The sequence below is a fragment of the Melospiza georgiana genome, chromosome 21 (assembly GCF_028018845.1).
Source record: "Melospiza georgiana isolate bMelGeo1 chromosome 21, bMelGeo1.pri, whole genome shotgun sequence".
NCBI classification, from domain to species: Eukaryota; Metazoa; Chordata; class Aves; order Passeriformes; family Passerellidae; genus Melospiza; species Melospiza georgiana.
Window position 1 is genome coordinate 11,213,233 of NC_080450.1, and position 18,470 is coordinate 11,231,702.

Genomic DNA, 18,470 nt, shown 5'->3' on the forward strand with positions numbered 1-18,470 from the left:
TGAGCTCTAGGGAAGGAGGGGGTGCTCTGCAGGAGCCCCCTGCTCTCCCAGGGAGCAGGGATGGGCTCATCCCCATGGGACAAGCTCAGGGACTGCAGCCTCTGCCTCACAGTGACCCTGAGGGATCACTGCTGTCATTTAATTTGTGCAGGACTCCACTGGGAGTCTTTGTGTGGGAGCTGGCTGCTTTAATGTAAAGAAGCTTTAATAAAATAGCAAAGCTAAGGGAGAGAATCCTCCCCAGGTTATTCATTTCAGCAGTGGCATCGTTTGTCCTGTGCTTTGCTGCACCCTTGTCTGGCCACTGAGTGGACAGGGGCCTGTTATCTCTAAACTGGGTCTGTTATCTCTAAACTGGGTCTGTTATCAGTAAACTGGGTCTGTTATCACTGAACTGCGTCTGTTATCACTACTTGGCTCTTCTCCTCTCACCTGGCCATGCCCCAGCTGTCCTGACAATGCCCTTTGCAATTCTCATGCACAAATCAGTGCCCTTCATGCCTGGGCAGCTGCAGGACAGCTGGTATCCCCAGCAGGGTGGCCTTGGCCGTTGCTGCAGCATGGCCAGGGGCTGGAGCAGGGAGCCACATCCCTTCCAGGCCATGCACCTGGGATCACCCGGGACTGGGTGCCCCAGCCGTGCCTGCTGTGCTCTCTGGGGATGGTCCCCACGTGTGAAGCAGTCTCAGCCTGTGGGCAGGGATTCCAGGGCCCCGGATCTGCCCCCAGAGGATCTGTGCCAAGCCTCGGTGCCCAGCAGGCCTCTGGCACTGGTGGTGTTTAACCAAGTGGCCGTGGACTGTCCTTGGTCCCCTCCCAGCTGGGAGCAGCAGTCCCAGGAGCTGGCAGGGGTCTGTCCCACAGGCTGAGGGGGGCTGTGACCAGTGTGCCAAGGCAGAGGCACCTGCTGGGCACCAGAGCATCCTCTGCTCTGCAGAGCGGGCTGAGGAGCCCTTGGCACAGCCCAGGAGTGTGGGGGCACCGAGGGCAGCCCTGCGCTGTGCCGGGCACAGCCCCGCGGCACTGAGCCGTGCCACTCCCCGGCAGGGCAGGGCAGGGCAAGCGGGAGGAGTAATTTCCACTCGAATTCATTCGTTTGTTTCGGTGCTTTGCAGACCCAAACCTTCCCGTGGGACCCCGCTGCCATCCCTGGCGATGGACGCACAAAACCTTTCCTGCGGGATGGCACCTCGGGAGCACCTCGGGAGCATCCCGAGCCCTGCCTGCAGCGGCTCCTCACAGCCAGCGTGTCCCCAGGATGCTGCCCAGTGCCCCGTGCCAGGCTGGAGCTCGCTGCCCGTGCTGCGGGAGGATCCCGGGCAGGCAGAGCCGGGAGCGCCGATCCCAGCGGATAACGGCCATTAACCTCTCCCTTGGAACAAGAAGGTGCAAATGAGCCCGCAGCAGCCTCCTTTCTTCTGGCTGAGCAAGATTGATTGAAAAACAAATTGGCGCAAATAAAGCATGTAATTAGATTAAAGCCTCTCGCCTGGAGCGGCTGGAAAGCGGCAGCGAGGGATTCCCGGAGCCCGCAGCCCCTTCCACCTCCGCAGCCGCTTCTTCCCACCTCCACAGCCCCTTCCCACCTCCACATCCCCTTCCCACCTCCTCGGCCCCTTCCCACCTCCTCAGCCCCTTCCCACCTCCGCATCCCCTTCTTCCCACCTCCACAGCCCCTTCCCACCTCCGCATCCCCTTCTTCCCACCTTCACAGCCCCTTCTTCCCACCTCCACAGCCCCTTCCCACCTCCTCAGCCCCTTCTTACCTCCTCAGCCCCTTCCACCTTCTCGGCCCTGTCCCACCTTCGCATCCCCTTCTTCCCACCTCCGCATCCCCTTCCACCTTTCACCTCCTCTGCCCCTTCCCACTTTCCACCTCCTTAGCCCTTTCCCAGCTCCGCAGCCCCAGGACCAGCAGCTCCAGGATGTGACCGGGCTGTCCCCCCACATCCCGGCAATGCCCTCGCAGGCCCCTCGGCCGCTCCTGTCCCGGCTGGGGTGCCTTTGGTCCCTCCCTGGCAGCTCTGGGCACCCCCCAGCACCAATGCAGCTCGAGGGGAGTTCCCTCCCTGCCCCCCCGGTTCCCTCCCTGCCTGGGCCGGTTTGGGGATGGGGATGAACAGCCCGAGGGGTTTTTGGTGGTCCAGGACAGTCGTGGCCTCAGCAGCACATGCCAATATTCCCGGGTCCAACGGGAGCAGGAGATGGCTGCTGGGGACAGTCCAGCTGTGCCAGGCACCTACTGGAAACGCTGCGCTGGAAAAGCCTGCGGTGGGAACACTGCGCTGGAAAACCAGCACTGAACTGGGAAACACCTCACTGGAAAACTCCCCACCATTACAGCTCTTCCACACCACTCTGCCCCCTCCCAGGGCTGGCTGCACATTTCTTATCCCCTCCCGAAGGATTTATCCAGTGTTGAGCTGCACATTTCCTATCCGTTCCCGCGGGATTTATCCAGTGTTGAGCTGCACATTTCCTATCCGTTCCCGCGGGATTTATCCAGTGTTGAGCTGCACATTTCCTATCCGTTCCCGTGGGATTTATCCAGTGCTGAGCCCCAGGACAAGCTGGGGATGTGGGGTACAGATCCAGGGGTGCCCTGCCAAGAGCCACTGCCAGCACTGAAATACATTCCTAGGAAAACGCCTCTCCTCGGGACCTGAGCACCCCATCAATCCCTGCCTGACAGCAGCTCCCAGCCCTGGGGGAAAATCAGAGTTTTCTGTTCAGGAGAGATGCAGAAACAAGGAGCTGGTGCTGGGACAAGAGCTCTCATTCCAGGGGGAATGAGCCTCTGGAAATGGCCCAGGATGGGGAGAGGGAACTCGTCAGTCCCGACTCGGAAGCTCGAGGCTTGCCTTTGGTGGGATGTGGGGATAAAGGGTTTGCAGGGGTAAAGGGATGTGGGGATGAAAGAATAAGGGGATGCAGGAAGGGAGGGGTTTGGGGTGAAGGGAGTGGGGTGCAGGGATGTGGGGCTGGAGGGATGCAGGGATGTGGGGCTGGAGGGATGCAGGGAGGGATGCAGGGATGTGAGGCTGGAGCGATGCAGGGATGTGGGGCTGGAGGGATGCAGGGATGCAGGAATGTGGGCCTGGAGGGATGCAGGGATTTGGGGCGGGAGGGACGCAGGGATGTGGGGCTGGAGGGATGCAGGGATGTGGGGCGGGAGGGACGCAGGGATGTGGGGCTGGAGGGATGCAGGGATGTGGGGCTGGAGGGATGCAGGGATGTGGGGCTGGAGGGATGCAGGGATTTGGGGCTGGAGGGATGCAGGGATGTGGGGCTGCAGGGATCCAGGGATGTGGGGCTGGAGGGAAGCAGGGATGTGGGGCTGGAGGGATGCAGGGATCCAGGGATGTGAGGTTGGAGGGATGCAGGGATTTGGGGCTGGAGGGATGCAGGGATGCAGGCATTTGGGGCTGGAGGGATGCAGGGATGTGGGGCTGGAGGGATGCAGGGATGTGGGGCTGGAGGGACGCAGGGATTTGGGGGTGGAGGGATGCAGGGATGTGGGGGTGGAGGGATCCAGGGATGTGGGGCTGGAGGGATGCAGGGATTTGGGGGTGGAGGGATGCAGGGATGTGGGGCTGGAGGGATGCAGGGATTTGGGGCTGCAGGGATCCAGGGATGCAGGGATGTGAGGTTGGAGGGATGCAGGGATGTGGGGCTGGAGGGACGCAGGGATGTGGGGCTGGAGGTACGCAGGGATGTGGGGCTGGAGGGATGCAGGGATCCAGGGATGTGGGGCTGGAGGTACGCAGGGATGTGGGGCTGGAGGGATGCAGGGATCCAGGGATGTGGGGCTGGAGGGATGCAGGGATGCAGGGATGTGGGGCTGGAGGGATGCAGGGATGCAGGGATGTGAGGTTGGAGGGATGCAGGGATGTGGGGCTGGAGGGATGCAGGGATCCAGGGATATGGGGCTGGAGGGACGCAGGGATGTGGGGCTGGAGGGATGCAGGGATCCAGGGATGTGAGGTTGGAGGGATGCAGGGATGTGGGGCTGGAGGGATGCAGGGATGTGGGGCTGGAGGGATGCAGAATGTGGGGCTGAAGCGATGCAGGGATGCAGGAAGCTCGGCACTGGGATGATGAGAGCACAGTGCCGTTGTGCATGAAGTTTATCTGTATTTCAGCAGTTTTGGGGGTCGTTTTAGTTTTTTTCCTTCAGACTTTCTGAGCTGTTTTGAAGTGACCAGGAGCTCCCTCACGGGAAGCCCCTCTCCCATTGTGCTCCCAGGCATTCACCGGGATCACCATGAGAAACCTTTCAGAGGGAGCTGGATGCTGCTGATCAATCAATCACTCAATCAATCACGCAGCCAATCCATCACCTCGCTTACAGCTGGGACAAGGCAGAGAAAGCCCGAGCAGGGCTGAATGAATTCCTCCTTTGGATGGGCACAAAGCTGGAGCCTTCCAGGCCGAGCCCGGATTTACGCCGGGGTGAATGCAATGAGGATTTCCTCTACCGCCTGAGCCGCAGGGAGCGGGGCAGGGCTTTGTTCCCAGGCTGGGGATGCTCCCGGCTCTCCGAGGGCTGACACTTCCCCACAGCCAAGGGCTCGGGCTTTTCTCCCTGCCGGTGCTGAAACTGGAGCCCCAGCTCCGCAGGGAGGGCAGTTTCCCCGTTCCTGGTTCTTGGGGAAGGATTCAGGCTAAAATTTGGGTACCACAGCCTGCAGCCAGCTCTGCCCCGGGTCTCCTCTGCCCTCTGGGAAAGCTGCAACTGCAGCCAGAGCTGCTCTGGATCTGGGAGGGCCAGGCATGCCTCAGAGCTGGCTTTTCCCTTTCCTGCACTTACATCCAGCCTCTTCCCCACCAGCCAGGAACAAAAGGACCCAAAATGACATTTGGAAGGGCCAGATCTGGTTTTGTAACTGCAGAGGTTGATTTCCAGGGGAAAACCATGGGGAGCTGCATCAATCCAATCACCTGGTTTTATTTAAGGCCCCTGGCTGAAATCATCCATTTCAGATAATCATTCCCCAGAAAATCTGGATTTGATTCAGATAAGACAAGGACTGACTGGCAGGTTTGTAAACCTTTGTAAACCCCCCCACTGCTATTTTTGTTTGCCCTTTCACTGTGGTCTCTTCTGTCTGGGAGGGACCACAAAAGCACCAGAAAAGCTCCTCTTGCCTGGCAGCAGAAATGAGGAGCAGCCCCTCCTCTTCCTCCAGCCTCCCAGCATGGAGAGCATGGATGCATTTCATCTAAACAATTCATTTTGGCTGCTTTTCCCAAACTGATTGGGACCCCTGAGAGTAAAGCAGAGCCAGGCAGGACCCCCCACACCAGAGCTGAGGCATCCCACCCCTCATTCCAAGACCAGCTTGGCCCGTGGTCCTTGCAATGGCTCAGGTTGGGGTGATGCTCCCTCAGCTCTTGGCCACTTCCTATCCCACATGGCCATGAGCACAGGAAATGGGGCAGCATCTCTCCCACAACTGCCTGCACTCAAAGTCTCCCATAACTGCTTTTCCCATCTTGTTTCCAACCCCTTTTTCTCCCATAGCATGGGAGCTCTGCCTCGCAGGCACTGATTTAGGGATTTGTGAAAAACCCCACAGATTTCAGCAGGGTGGGGATGGGAGCTGAGAGATGCCAAAACACAGCACTGCTGGATGCTCCCCGTTGAGGAAAAGGGATGAAATATGGAGGGTTCAAGCTCCTTGGATGAAGCAGTGCTTAAATCTCCAAAACAAAATCCCAGTGAGAACAATTATGATGGGATTCTGGGCCTGATGGATTGCTCAGCTTGGCTCAGCCTTCACTGGGCTTCCACTGGGAGAAGGCTCCTGGTGGGATGCCCGGGTCCCTGGTCACCCCATGGGGCAGGGAATGGGCACATCTGTCCCTCCAAGGACACAGGGATCCACAAGGCACTGAGCCAGCATTTCCCATCCCTCCCAGAGCACGGATAACCCACCCCAGCCTCCAGCCAGGGCTCTGAGCTAAGGAAGGTCTCTGACCCTGCTGGCATGTGCTCAGTTATCAGCTCCATGCAGCTTTATGTTCTCAGTTATCAGCTGGGCTTTAGACCCCTGAGCAGCCCCTCTGCCATGGCAGGCTGCTGCTGTGTTGGCACACGGTGAAACCTGTCCCTCAGTCAGTCCCACACACCCCCTGGGATATCAACACTGGGGACTGAAGATCCCAGGGCTGTCCCCTGCTCCTGAGCCTGGGTGACAATCCCTGCCACAGCACTCGGCTCAGCGATCAATCCAAGGTGACATCTGCCATTTTTAGTACAAACTCCTTAATTTATGAACCACTGAGACAACAGTAAACAGCTTTTACACATCCTGTCCTTCAGAGCTGGGGCTCAAACACCCCGGGAAGCTGCAGGCAGCAGCAGCACAGGACGAGTCACCCTTTGAGGGACACTCTGGCTCCTGCTGCCATGCCCTGCTCAGCACCATCGGGGTCCCTCGGTGACACGGGGGACAGAGGTGGTTCCTCTCGGATCCAGCCCCTGTGCTCACAGCTTCAGCAGGAAATCCTCCTGCACCCTCCCTGCACACCGGGGAACAGCGGGCTCTCAGGATGCTGCCCGCGTGTTTCCAGCACGTTTGGCATCAAAGGAAACCCCTCGTCCCGATACGAGCAGCAGGATTTATGGTTCTGGTGCAGTTTATCTCGAGGGACGCGATTGCTGAGGAGACATCGAGCACCGAGATGCTCCAGAAGAAGGAACAGAACGCACACGTACCTGCGGGCTCCTCGGCGCTGCTGGCGGCCGTGGTGGGCGGAGCAGCCGGGATCTCTGCGGGACACACAGGCGACAAGGGAGGGAGGCGAGGTTATTGCAAAGCCCAGAGCTGCTCCCTGCCCACGCTGCAGGCTCCCCTCCCAGCCGCGTGTGCCAGCGAGAGCCCCCAAACCAGTACAGCGGGGACTGGGGAACCGGGCATCCCTCAAAGCTGTCACAAAGGGGGTTTTTACAAAAAAATCTGGCTTTTGGCTGCGTGCTGCACTGTGCCCAGCCCCCGTGGCTGCTGTCACTGCTGTCCCTGGGCTGTCCCCTGCAGCTGCTGTCGCCAGATCCGAGGCAGTGCTGGCGCTCCCCTGGTGAGAGGCAGGGTGCAGGTTCAGCGCTGATGGGGTGCAAGGGGTTCCTCCCACGTTTAAAGGAAACACAAACACATCTGGTGCCAATTCCCTGGTCCCTGGCTCTGATTTGGGGCCAGCTTTGCAGAGCTGGAACCACATCATGCCCTGGAGACTCGTTCCTAGGCCTGGTGTGTTTGTTGGGAGGATGGACTGTGGATGGATGGAGGGAGGGAGCTGCACGGTCCCAGCTGTGCAGGATGCTCCCCTTGGATGTCCTTCCTGCATTCAGGGCATGGTGCTGGCATTCCCCTGCATTCCTGGGAATCCTGGGGGGGAACACCCACCAAAGCAGGGTTTGCTGGGGGTGTGGCAGCAGCTCGTAGGGCATCAGGTGATTCTTGGGGGGCCTCACTCTCATGCAACTAAACCCAGCACAAGCCACGGTGCATGGCCAGGCAGCACTGGGAGCCAGCACAGCCATCCCACAGCTGGGCTGGGGGTGCTCAGCCAGGCCTGACACAGTCCCAGGGTGTTCTTTTCATGGCTACAAGTCCCTGGGAACAGGGAATTACCAGCAGTGGTAAACCAGAGAGTGGCTGTGCCCAGCCCCATACCCTGGATGGGCCATGTTGAAATCCTGGGCCTGTCTTTATAAATGCCATGAATCCTGAGGGAGCTGATGCAAGGAACAATCTGCTCTCTGATTTCCCCTGGCCCTGGGGAATGATTCATGATAAACCTTTGTGCACACTTGCTGCAGAGCAGACTGGAGCCATGGCTGGAGGTTCTGGGACAGCAAGCCTCTGCTTTGGGCTCTTGCTGTCCCATTGCAACACGGGCAAAAATGAATCCCGAGTGACCTCAAACCACTCTGGAATGTGTGTTTTCTTCAGCAGGACAAGGTGGAGAAAGGGTCTCTGCCCCAGAATTTGGCAATGGCTGTGCTGGGGGGGCAATGGTGTGGGAACAGACTGTGGGTCTCCAGCAAAGGATGGAATCTTTTAACCTTCACTTTTCTTGCTGGGCCTTTTTCTCCTTTTAGCCGCAGGGAATCCCTCTGTAGGGGAGTAGTTCCTCCTTCCCATCCCATCCCATCCCATCCCATCCCATCCCATCCCAGGCACACTAATTTTGATGCTTTGTTTTGTTTTGTTTTGTTAGGGCAGATGATGTCCCACAAGGAGCATGAGCCACTGGAAGGTCCAACAGCAGCAAGCTCCCCAGGCAGCAGAGAGGGGCACAGGACTGAACCCCACCTTCCCAGGCAGGGAGAGAGAGGGGATCCTGGTGTTTGAAGAGCAGAGGCTACAATGGAGGCATTTTGGGAGCTGTACCTGCCTTTGGAAGGCAAATTGAAAAGCAAACCCAAGGAAGCCAAGGGTAAACCCACCCATGGCAGGGCTGTGTGAGTGCAAGAGCCCCTGCAGCAACCCAGGGGGTCTCAGATGCGGTGGAAACTGCATCAAAGGAGCAGCTCCTGTGCTCTGAGCTCTGTGCTAGCGCAGCACAGCCTGATTTTGGAGAGAAGAACGTGTTTCTAGTGATCTGTAGCGATCCCCCTAAGCACAAAAAATGTGATTTTGGAGCACCTCTGTTTCATGAAGCAAAATGGAATTCCCAGCAAACCTGGCTGCAGATGCACTCACAGAACCCCCCAAGGAGGCAGGAGAGCTGCTGGAAGCTGCTGTGAGTTCAGGACCCCATTTGGGCAGAGCAGAGGGGTCCCCAAACAGCCCCACACCCCGAGCGCTGTGGGGTTCAGCACCCCCAGCCTGGGCAGCAGCTCCGGCAGGGTTTTAAGGGTAAAAAATCCCCACTCCACAGAAAGGAAGAAGATCCACCTACTTATGCAGGGGGCGATGGGGGAGCGGCTCTGCTGGTAGCCCTTGGCGCAGCGGTTGCAGGTGATGCCGGTGACGCCGTCCTTGCAGGGACACTGGCCCGTGGTCTGGTTGCAGGTCTGGCCGGCCGCGCCCACGGGGTGACAGTCGCACTCTGCGGGGACACACGGCAGCGGGGTCAGGGCAGGGCGGTGTGGCATCGGCGGGAGCGGGGCAGCTCCCCTGGCACCGCTCCACCCTCTCTGCACTCCGAGAAAGCCCCGGAATGAGCTGGAACAGAGCTGGCGTTGGGCACAGGGCTGGGGACAGCCCTGGAGAGGGGGTGGCCCTGTCACAGCACCACTGCGGGGACAGGGTTAGGGTTTAGGGTTAAAGGACACAACTGCTCACCCCATCGGTGCTGAGATCAGGAATTTGCAGGATTTAAAGGCAGGGAGTATCGACCACTGCCCCCATCCAGCAGCCCCAAACCCCCGGGACTGGTGCAGGGCTGGTACAGGGGTACAAACCCAGCAGGGTGGTACAGGGGTACAAACCCAGCAGGGCTGGTACAGGGGTAAAAAACCCAGCAGGGTGGTACAGAGATACAAACCCAGCAGGGCTGGTACAGGGGTACATAGGTACAAACCCAGCAGGGTGGTACAGGGGTACATAGGTACAAACCCAGCAGGGTGGTACAGGGGTACAAACCCAACAGGGTGGTACAGTGGTACACAGGTACAAACCCAGCAGGGCTGGTACAGGGGTACAAACCCAGCAGGGTGGTACAGGGGTACAAATCCAGCAGGGTGGTACAGAGGTACAAACCCAGCAGGGTGGTACAGAGGTACAAACCCAGCAGGGCTGGTACAGGGGTACAAACCCAGCAGGGTGGTACACAGGTACAAACCCATCCGGGTGGTACAGAACTACAAACCCAGCAGGGCTGGTACAGGGGTACAAACCCAGCAGGACTGGTACAAACCCAGCAGGGCTGGTACAGGGGTACAAACCCAGCAGGATTCCACCACCCCTCAGTTCAGCAGGAAGCAATCGCTCGGGAATTCATCCCACGTGCACTCCAGGAAAAATCAAAGCGGTCCTTTCAGAGCCCTCCCCGCTGAGCAGCATCCCTGGCAGCTGGCACTGCGGGCACAGGAAGGAAATGCCCTTGTGGGATGGATGGGGGCTGAGGACCTGCTGTTCCCGGCCAGATGGATGCAGCCTTGCCGGCAGAGCCGGGCAGATGTGAAGGGTTTGGCAGGAGATGTAAATACTGCACTTGAAAACATTCAAATATTCACCAGCTCATTTCCCACAGTGGGACTTCACCGGCACAGCTGTTTGGGGGAGAAAAAAAATTTAAAAAGACAAAAAGAAGAAAAGCCAAAACCAAAAAAAAAAAAAAAAAAAAAAAAAAAAGAAAAAGCATCAGGGCTTGTTATCATCACTGCTCCAAAAGGATTAGGACCTCGCACATTTGTTAACAGCCCTGATTTCTAAGAGCTGCAAGCGCCGTGCCAGACTGTGGGCTGCCCCTGCTGAGCCGTGGCAGGGACAGGCAGGCAGGCAGGAAACTTTCCTTTTCTTCTGCAGCATCCCGGGAAGGAGCCAGCCAAATCCTTCCCTGGGGAGCGCTGATCCCGCTCTCCTCCTGCCCCTCAGGGGAGCTGCCTGCCAGGAACAGGGCTGGGGGAGCCTGTCCCACTGCTGGGCCCTGGAGGGGCTGCGCTGGGGTCAGGGCAGGGTGAGTGTCCCCAAGGGCACAGTGTTTAAATCCCCCAAGCCCCTAGACTGGGCACAGCACTCCTGAGAGGGCTTTTCCTGGACCTTGCAGTGCTGCTTGGTTTGTTCTGCACACCCCTGTCTCTCAAACACCCTAAATGCACCTTATTTGGGGACAGCAGAGCACATCCCACGTTGGTTTGGGTTTCCAAGCGTTGGTGCTTGGCTGCAGGCTCTGTCCAGGCCAGCCCAGTGTGGTCCTGCCCAGCAGCACCAGTCTGACCCCACAGCTCCTGGCTGATCCCTGCCCAGCAGGATTGGGATGGTGCCTGGAGCACGCCTGCCCTGGGATGTCCAATTTCTCCCTGAGGACATGCAGGGCTCCAAAGTGCCACCAGCCCTGACCCCACAGGTGCTGGGTGGGAAGAGACAGAGCCTTGCCAAAACCCGATGATTTTTCATTTGGAAGGGAAAGAAACTCCTCCAGAAACCGACAAAGCTTTTGCTCCTTTCTCCTCTTTTCCCGACACTTCTGATTTAGAATTTTTTTATTAAAAGTCTCTCTCTCCCCCCTGCCCTGAGCTCTCCCTGGGAAATGACTCCTTGCAAACCTGCCCACAGCAGAAATCTCCTTTTCTAAAGCTAATTTAGATTGGAAACGTTTTAACGGGAAATCAGTGTGGCTGGTGATGAGCAGAGGGATGCTTAGGTGGGAAAACTGCAGCCCCAAGGGATGGCTCAGGTAATGCTGGGGGAAAGGAAATAAACACACGTTAAGAGAAGGCCTGAAGGAGGAACAGGAGAGAAAAGAGTTAAAGAAGAGCAGAGAGTCAGGAGATAGCAGAAAAATAAGGGAAGGGTTACCCAAGGAGAGGCAAAGGACAGGAGTTGGGGAGAGCAGCCTCGTGTTTCAGGCATTCTCTCGGGGCTGCTCCAGACAGAGCCCATCCTGTGAGGAGCCCCTGGGTGAGGGGATCGCCCACATTTCAGTGGGACCGGTCGGGGAAAAGACGGAAACGAGGGGAAAGAGGGAAAAAACCCTGGTGATGAGTGAGATCCTCAGGCTCTTGAGGCCACAGTGAGAGCACAGAGCACTCTTTGGACAGCACAGAAATCAATCAATAGTCGAATGCTGCTGCTTCCTTCCCTCATGAGGCAGTGCCTCGGCCAGCTCGCCCAGAGCTGCCGGGTTATTTTCAGAGCCGAATCTCTCTGAGGTTGTCTCCTGTCCCTCCAGGCCTGGCTCTGTGAGGGCTCTGATGTCCCCACGTGTGATGTGATGTGATGTGCCCAGGGCTGCAGGGGGCACGAGTGGCAGAGGGTCGGGGGCCCGGATTTCACCGGGATGAGACTCCGGCGATCTCTGCCACACCGAGGGGAAATCCTCCTCTCTGGGTGACGGACGGGCTCTGTGCCACCTGTGTCACCTGTGCCACCTGTGTCACCTGTCCCCAGCGTCCCCCTGGGCCCAGCCCGTCGTGCCAGGTCTGTTCCCGAGCTGCGGGAAGCAGGGCAGCTCTGCGGAGGCAGGAGGGGCTCTCCCCGTGCCTGCAGATGGGGATTTGCTGTCCCCGTCCTCGACAAACTGAACCAGCGCCAGCAATTAGGAGCAATTAAAGGTAATTTACAGTTCCCCGGCCAGTGCAAACACTCGCAGCCAGCAATTACAGGCTCTTCTCCTTCCCCAGCCATGGAGGGCCGGGCTGCTGGTGCTTGGTGCTGATTTTCCCAATCCGGTTCAAATTCCTTTGGGCTGTAGCCCCAAACTGAGGGAAGCGTGCACCAGGATGCCAGCGGGGGGGGGGGGGGGGGGGGGGGGGGTGATCGCTGCAAACTCCCCTTTGGCATCTCCGATGGGCACCCTGGCACTCACAGAACGCGTTTGCATTCCTGAACTTGCCTGGCTTCCATCCCTGACCTTCCCTGGGTGCAGGGATTTGTGGATTTGTTCATCCGCCTCCGAGGTGCGGAAATTCAGCAGAGCCCTCGGGGCTGAGGGCAGCTCTGCGAGCACGACAGGAAGGTGTCCGGGACACCCCGGAGATGATGAGGAGGATAACGCGGGGTTTCCCTCATGCCTTGCTTGAAAGGATCACCCCACAGAAGGTACGGTGAGATGGGAGAGAAGCAAACGAGGATGATGCTGAACAAGAGAAATGCCCACGGAGCATCCGGGAAAGGCAAATAACTCTCAGGATTTCGGTTTTTCAGAAAACCTTCAAGAAAAATTTATGCTGAGTGTCTGTGGCAGAGATGACCGGCAATTCCTAGTGAAAAAGTTAATTTTTGGTTGAAAACATGGCTGTGGAGGAGAAAACAAGGAGCAGGAATCTGTGGGGAGGCTTTAACAGGCAATGGGGGGCAGCAGCGGGGGTGTCTCTGCTCCCAGAAGCTGAATTCCCTGTGAAATCAGGAAAGCAGGGAGCTGAGAGCACTCCCAGGTGAGCACCTCCAGCCTGGCTGCTCCAGATGTGAGGAGACCACGGCGCTCTGTGCGAGACAGACCCGCAGCGGCCGAGTGGATGAGGGGACAACAGCCAAAATCCGGAGTGCAGAAGGAGGCATAATTGCAAGGAGGGAACAGGATGGCTCATCCACGATGAAGGGTCCCAATTAACCGCAGCCACTCCAGGAAAAGATCTGGGACTCAATGAAACATCTGGCTGATTGCAGCGGAGCTCAGAAGAGCCACAAGATGCGAGGCTGCGCTGTGAAAAGGGGGAGAGAAAAACTCTGAATTCATATCGGGGCACTACAGAAATCAATAGCACGTCCTCAGCTGGGAGCTGCGGTGAAAGGCACGGAGAGTACCCACGGAAAAGATTCGGAACGCCTTGCCAAGAGACGGTGGAGCGCTGCCAAGCAATGCGCAGCGCCGGGAAGGTCAGACAGGTGCTCCTCTTCACTGCTCCTCAAAGCCAGCAACAAAGGGACATTGAGGGCCTTGAAAAGGCAACCTTCTCAGCGATAAAAGGGAACGCTGCTTTGCACCGCACGTAATTAACTCGTAGAACTCCTGCTACGAGACACCATGGCAAGGGCCCAACAGGATTAGATAGGGCTCTGAATGAGAACATCTGTAGTTACATTAGCTGGGATTAATATATATACGGATATAAGCACTGCCAGGCAGCTCCTCACCGCCTGCAGCCAGAGATTTCCCCCGGGGCCAGGCTCTGCCCAACCGGCTGCCTTGTGCTTTTGTAGCTGTGTCTGGAGCTCCCAAATCAGCCACGATTTTCTGTACAAAGCTGCTGAAGCAGAGCATCGCCCGCCCCAGACCAGCCAGCGACGCCGTTCTGTGCTTCAGTTCAGGTTTGGGGCTAAAAAACACCTGGAAGGATCCTGGGGCCGTGTTTGGGATAAAAAACCCCAAGGTTTTCAGTTCAGGTGGTTGAACTTGCTGAGGTGGTTCTGCCCCACTGAAGGTTGACAAATAGCAAGACAAAAACGCAAATATTTTCGCACCCCCGGTGTTCGGGCGGAGGTATTCCCAGCCGCTAATCCTGCCCCGCACACGTGTGGGGAAAGGTAAACACAGGGATAAATCTCCAGGCTCAGCTCCCCTCAAGTGTGACCTTTATGGAGAAGGTGCCTGAAAAGATCTGCATTTTTGGAGAATTAGCATCTTCCTGTTTTCGGGGAAGCTGCTTCCTTGGGAGCTTTTCAGAGTGATGAATAACCTTTTGCCAGGACAAGAAAAAAAGGCTGGACTTGCCAGGGTGTCCAGATTTCCTCTTGTCACCCTGGATGTGCCAGGATCACAAACCTCGCAGGGCTCCAGATCCAGCCCCCGGACTGAGCAGGAACCCAACAATGCATTAAACTGGGGGAAAAAAACCCCTTAATTTTCAATAATCAGTGATGAAGGCTCCCGTATTCAGGAATCCCACTCAGTCTGAAGTACAAATTCAATCCCAGGTAGCCAATGTGCCTTAGGTGCACATTTATATTTAACCAGGCTTTAAAATGCTTTTCCAGAATCATGGCCAAAAACTGCTTCCCTTTGGTTGTTTCCCTTCTTTCCTCCAAAGACTTCAACGGGAGAAAAAATTGTGGCTACAGAAAACTTCTGCTGGAAAAAATTGCAACAAACCCAGGTTTGTTGTCAAAATGTCAAAACAAATTCAATTTAAATTCTCCTGTTGCCTCAACAACGCATCCTGATGCAGCAAACACGTCTCACTCAACCTTGTGGTTTAGCATTTAGAGGGGTGGTTCTGGCATTATTGCTTAAGGGAGGTTTTTTGCTGTAGAGTTGTTTTTTTTTCCTGCTCCACTGCCTTTAGGAGCTCAGGTACTTTAAATCCTGCTCCCTCTGAACACATCTTCCCAGGGAACTCAAGGTGTGAGAATTGCTGGAGTGTCCCCCGTAGCTGGAATCCATCCCAGAGGTGACCTTGAAGTGGTCCCAAGGAGGACAGGATGTTTTCACAGCTTTTCTTTGCCTCCCGGCTTTGGGAAATCAATTCAAAACAAGCAGAGCTCCTTCTTTTGGGTACCTATCCCGGTCATTTGTCCATGGATGAGGGAGGTCTGAGCAGAACCTGTGCACCTGAGCGCTGAGGAGAGGTTTGTGCTGGCTCTGGGCACCTCCCGTGGGGATGGGAGAGCCCTGGCACTGCCAGAGCATCTCCAGCACGGGCAGCACGTCCTGCAAATCCCCCGGATTTATGGGGAAGAGGAGCTGCAGTTGGGTGTGCATCCACCCAGTCTGGCCCCAGCTGGTTTGCAGAGCGCAAGCAGGGGTGGAAATGTCTCTGTGCCTACTCTGAATACCAATAATGACTTTAAATATTAACCACTAACTGCTCTGCCGTGAGCTGCTCAGCCTGCCTGCGCACTGGGAGCTGCATTTAGCCCTCCAGAGGATCGTGTTCGTGCTCAGTGTCCCTCAGCACATTCTCCTGGAGATTTAAAGGTTTCTTGCCAGCAGAACATGAATTCCTCCTTTTATTGGGCAGAGCCAAACAATCTCTGGGTGTCTCCTGCTGTCCCTCCTCCCGCGCCCCTTCTCAGGGCTCTCCCGTTTCCCCTCCTGCGTTGGCACTCGGGGGAGCCAAGGGCTTTGGTGCCCTGCATTTTGGGCCAAATTTCACAGATCAGACCTTGGCTTTGTCTTCTCCATAACAAGGAACAGACGGGGCCACAAAGCCTCCACTGAGCTGGAGTCGCCGCTAATCCGGAGGGGCCTTGGAACCCCGGCTGTAAATCCACTTTTTGGGCAGGGGCACTGTGGGCAGGCATTAGTGACACAGACAATGGGACAATTATGGCAGCACTCCCCCAAATGCTGGAAAATTCCCTTGTTCCAAAATTGTTAAAACTTCTCCTGTTCACTGAGAGCTCCCCTTCCCATGTGATTCCAGCAGGGCTGGAGAAGCTGCCAGGGATGCTGAGGTGAAGCTTTGGGGTTTCCTTCACCCCATTTTGCGGGAAAGATTTGGGTTTTATCGTGGAGGATGTGATCCCTTTGATTTTTCCATCAAAAATGTCAGAGCTGCAGGGGCCAAGAGCAGCAGCTCAGTGGGGCACGGTGGCCTCATGGACCTAAAGCCAAGCCCAGCTCCCCCTGCCCTCCTGGGAGATGTTGCACGAGGAACAGTGGGTTGGGAATGCTCTTATTGAAGGAAAAAAAAAATAAAAAAAAAAAGAGAGGCAAAGTTTTTCTCTTCCTGATGCGTTTTTAGCCTGGCTCTGGAGGAAACGAGGTTCCTACAAGCTCATTCTCCCTCTAATAATAAAAATCAAATCTGGCAGCAGAGCAGAAATTTCAGAGCTAATGAGGTTGCCACAAGGCTCAGGAAAGGAGGCAGTGGGGAAGGTGAGGGAGAAGCTGGAGCAGCTCTGCAGAAAAGGATCCTTTTGGTCTGCACAGCCCCCATGGGACACCACAGCACCCACAGTGGGGAGAGCCCCCAGCACCCCAAGAGAAGGGAGAAATCCCAGTGAGAGCTCCCGGGGCACAAATGCCAGCCCCTCGTCTGTGATGCTCTGAGAAGCATCTGTTTAAGTGGAAAAGAAATCCTTTCCTACCAGAAAAAAAAACCTTTTCACTTTAGTACACTGAAAACCAGAGTGTGGGGATGAGCAGGGCTGAGCTTGGGTTGAATTCTCAGGATCTGAGAGCCTGAAGCACTTTCCACTCCTGAGAACTGCTCTGAAGCAGGAAATTATCTCCATTATTGGAAAACATTCATGGGGAAGGCAAATTATTCCTTTTCTTCCCTCTGTCTCGTGGATATGCAAAGGTCTGGCTTTGCAAGTGAATTTAGCAACTTTTGTCCTTAGTCTGAGAGCAGCAATGGAGAGCTGGGGTTTAGTCTGGTTTTATTTTCTTAATAGGGTGCAAATTCCCCTCTATTGTGTCACCACTTCTGACAAACCGCATCCCAACCTGCCCTCCAGGATTGCTCCTGGATGTTTCCCTGCTGGAAACTCAAACCCAAACCCCGGGTTGGAAGGTGGCCGGCCCCCAGTCCATCCAGCAAACCCCTGCTGGGCACCAGCATTGCCAGGATGTGATTTTTCAGGAATGCAGAGCCGGCTCTGGTCCGGGAATCAATGCTGTCTACATTTTCCTCTTGAGCTGGGCCCTCCACATGTCTGCCATGGATTTGGGACTCAGCTGTGAGCTGTGTCTCTCCTCTGGAGGTGCTGAGGTGGTTTCCAGGTGGCAATGGAGATTCCAGCTCCTTCTGAGCAGCCTGCTCCATCTCCTCATGGATTCAGCAGTGTCCTGCCCTGAATTCCACAGCTCAGCAAACTCTGCCCACTCTGCCCCACAGAGACCCAGCTGCCTAAACTGATGTGTCTGCTCATCCATTGTTAAAATGTGGACTTTAATGGATTTATAAAAGCTGGCATGGGCTGGGAGATGCCTTGTGTTGAGCTTGAGTCTTACTTGAACAAAAAATCACTGCTTTTCCATGGTTTCATTCTACAAACTCAGAACAGTGTAAGAGTTTCAGTAATGCTGGTGTCCCTTCTTTTCTCTGGGATCCTTCCAGCCCAGGGGGATGAACGGTGCAGCTCTGCCCTGAGTCATGGCAATGCCATGGAGGAGGTGACACTTGGTGTGGCACTCGAGCCTCCCCTGCTTCCCCAGGACACTCCCGCAGTGACCTGTGAGCATGGACAGCTCAAAGCTGCATTTCCAGAACCTTCTCTGATGGTCTGTGCGTGTCTGGGGCTGTGGTGACAAGTTTTAGATGCAGAAGCCATAAATCAGCTCTCAGGGCTTGCAATAATATCAATATCAGGAATTACGGGACTGTGGGGAAGGGTGACTCAGGCACAGCCACTGACAAATGCAGGATGGAAATACAACTAGAAAATCGTTCTTGTGGCAGTGGAAGAGAATCTCCACAGTCCTGGGGAGAAATTGAAGTCTGTGCTTGGCAGATCAATGCCTGGAAAGTTTGGAATTTCTCCAGGGATGTGATTCCTCAGAGGTGACCAAGCCCTGACACAGGAGCCCAGCCCAAGCCCTGCCAGCACCACGGGCTGGCTCCTCTCTCCTCAACAGCAGCTCCAGCTGGAATCCTGCAGGAGCAAAAGGAGGAAAGGAAGGAAAGCAGGTTTGACCATTAAGGACAACTCCCAGGGCTGAATTCCTGGAAAGTATTGCCTTGGAGTTCGCCTTAAAAGCACAACTGAGCTGGAAGAGAGATGGGCATCAAAATGAGGCAGCTCTGGAGAGGGGAGCATCTCCCTCTGGCTGGGGACAGAGCCCTGCAGGAGCCACCCCTGCTGGCCCTGCTGGCCCTGGAGCCCTGAAGCCATGGTGCAGGGATCCAGCCAGGCCATCCCAGTGTCTCTGGCACACCTCAGCTGTGAGCTTGTCTGCCCCACCCAGGTGTG

General features: G+C 56.3%; 1 protein-coding gene across 1 annotated transcript in view; it reads right to left on the minus strand.

The window, feature by feature from the left end:
• NTN1 (netrin 1) overlaps positions 1–18,470 on the minus strand; it is an 84,102-nt gene that overhangs the window by 12,067 nt on the left and 53,565 nt on the right. Inside the window, exons 3-4 of the mRNA XM_058038903.1 lie at positions 8,908–9,057; positions 6,722–6,775 (exon numbers count right to left, since the gene is read on the minus strand). Coding sequence (XP_057894886.1) covers positions 6,722–6,775; positions 8,908–9,057 — 204 coding nt within the window. The remainder of the gene's footprint in view (positions 1–6,721; positions 6,776–8,907; positions 9,058–18,470) is intronic.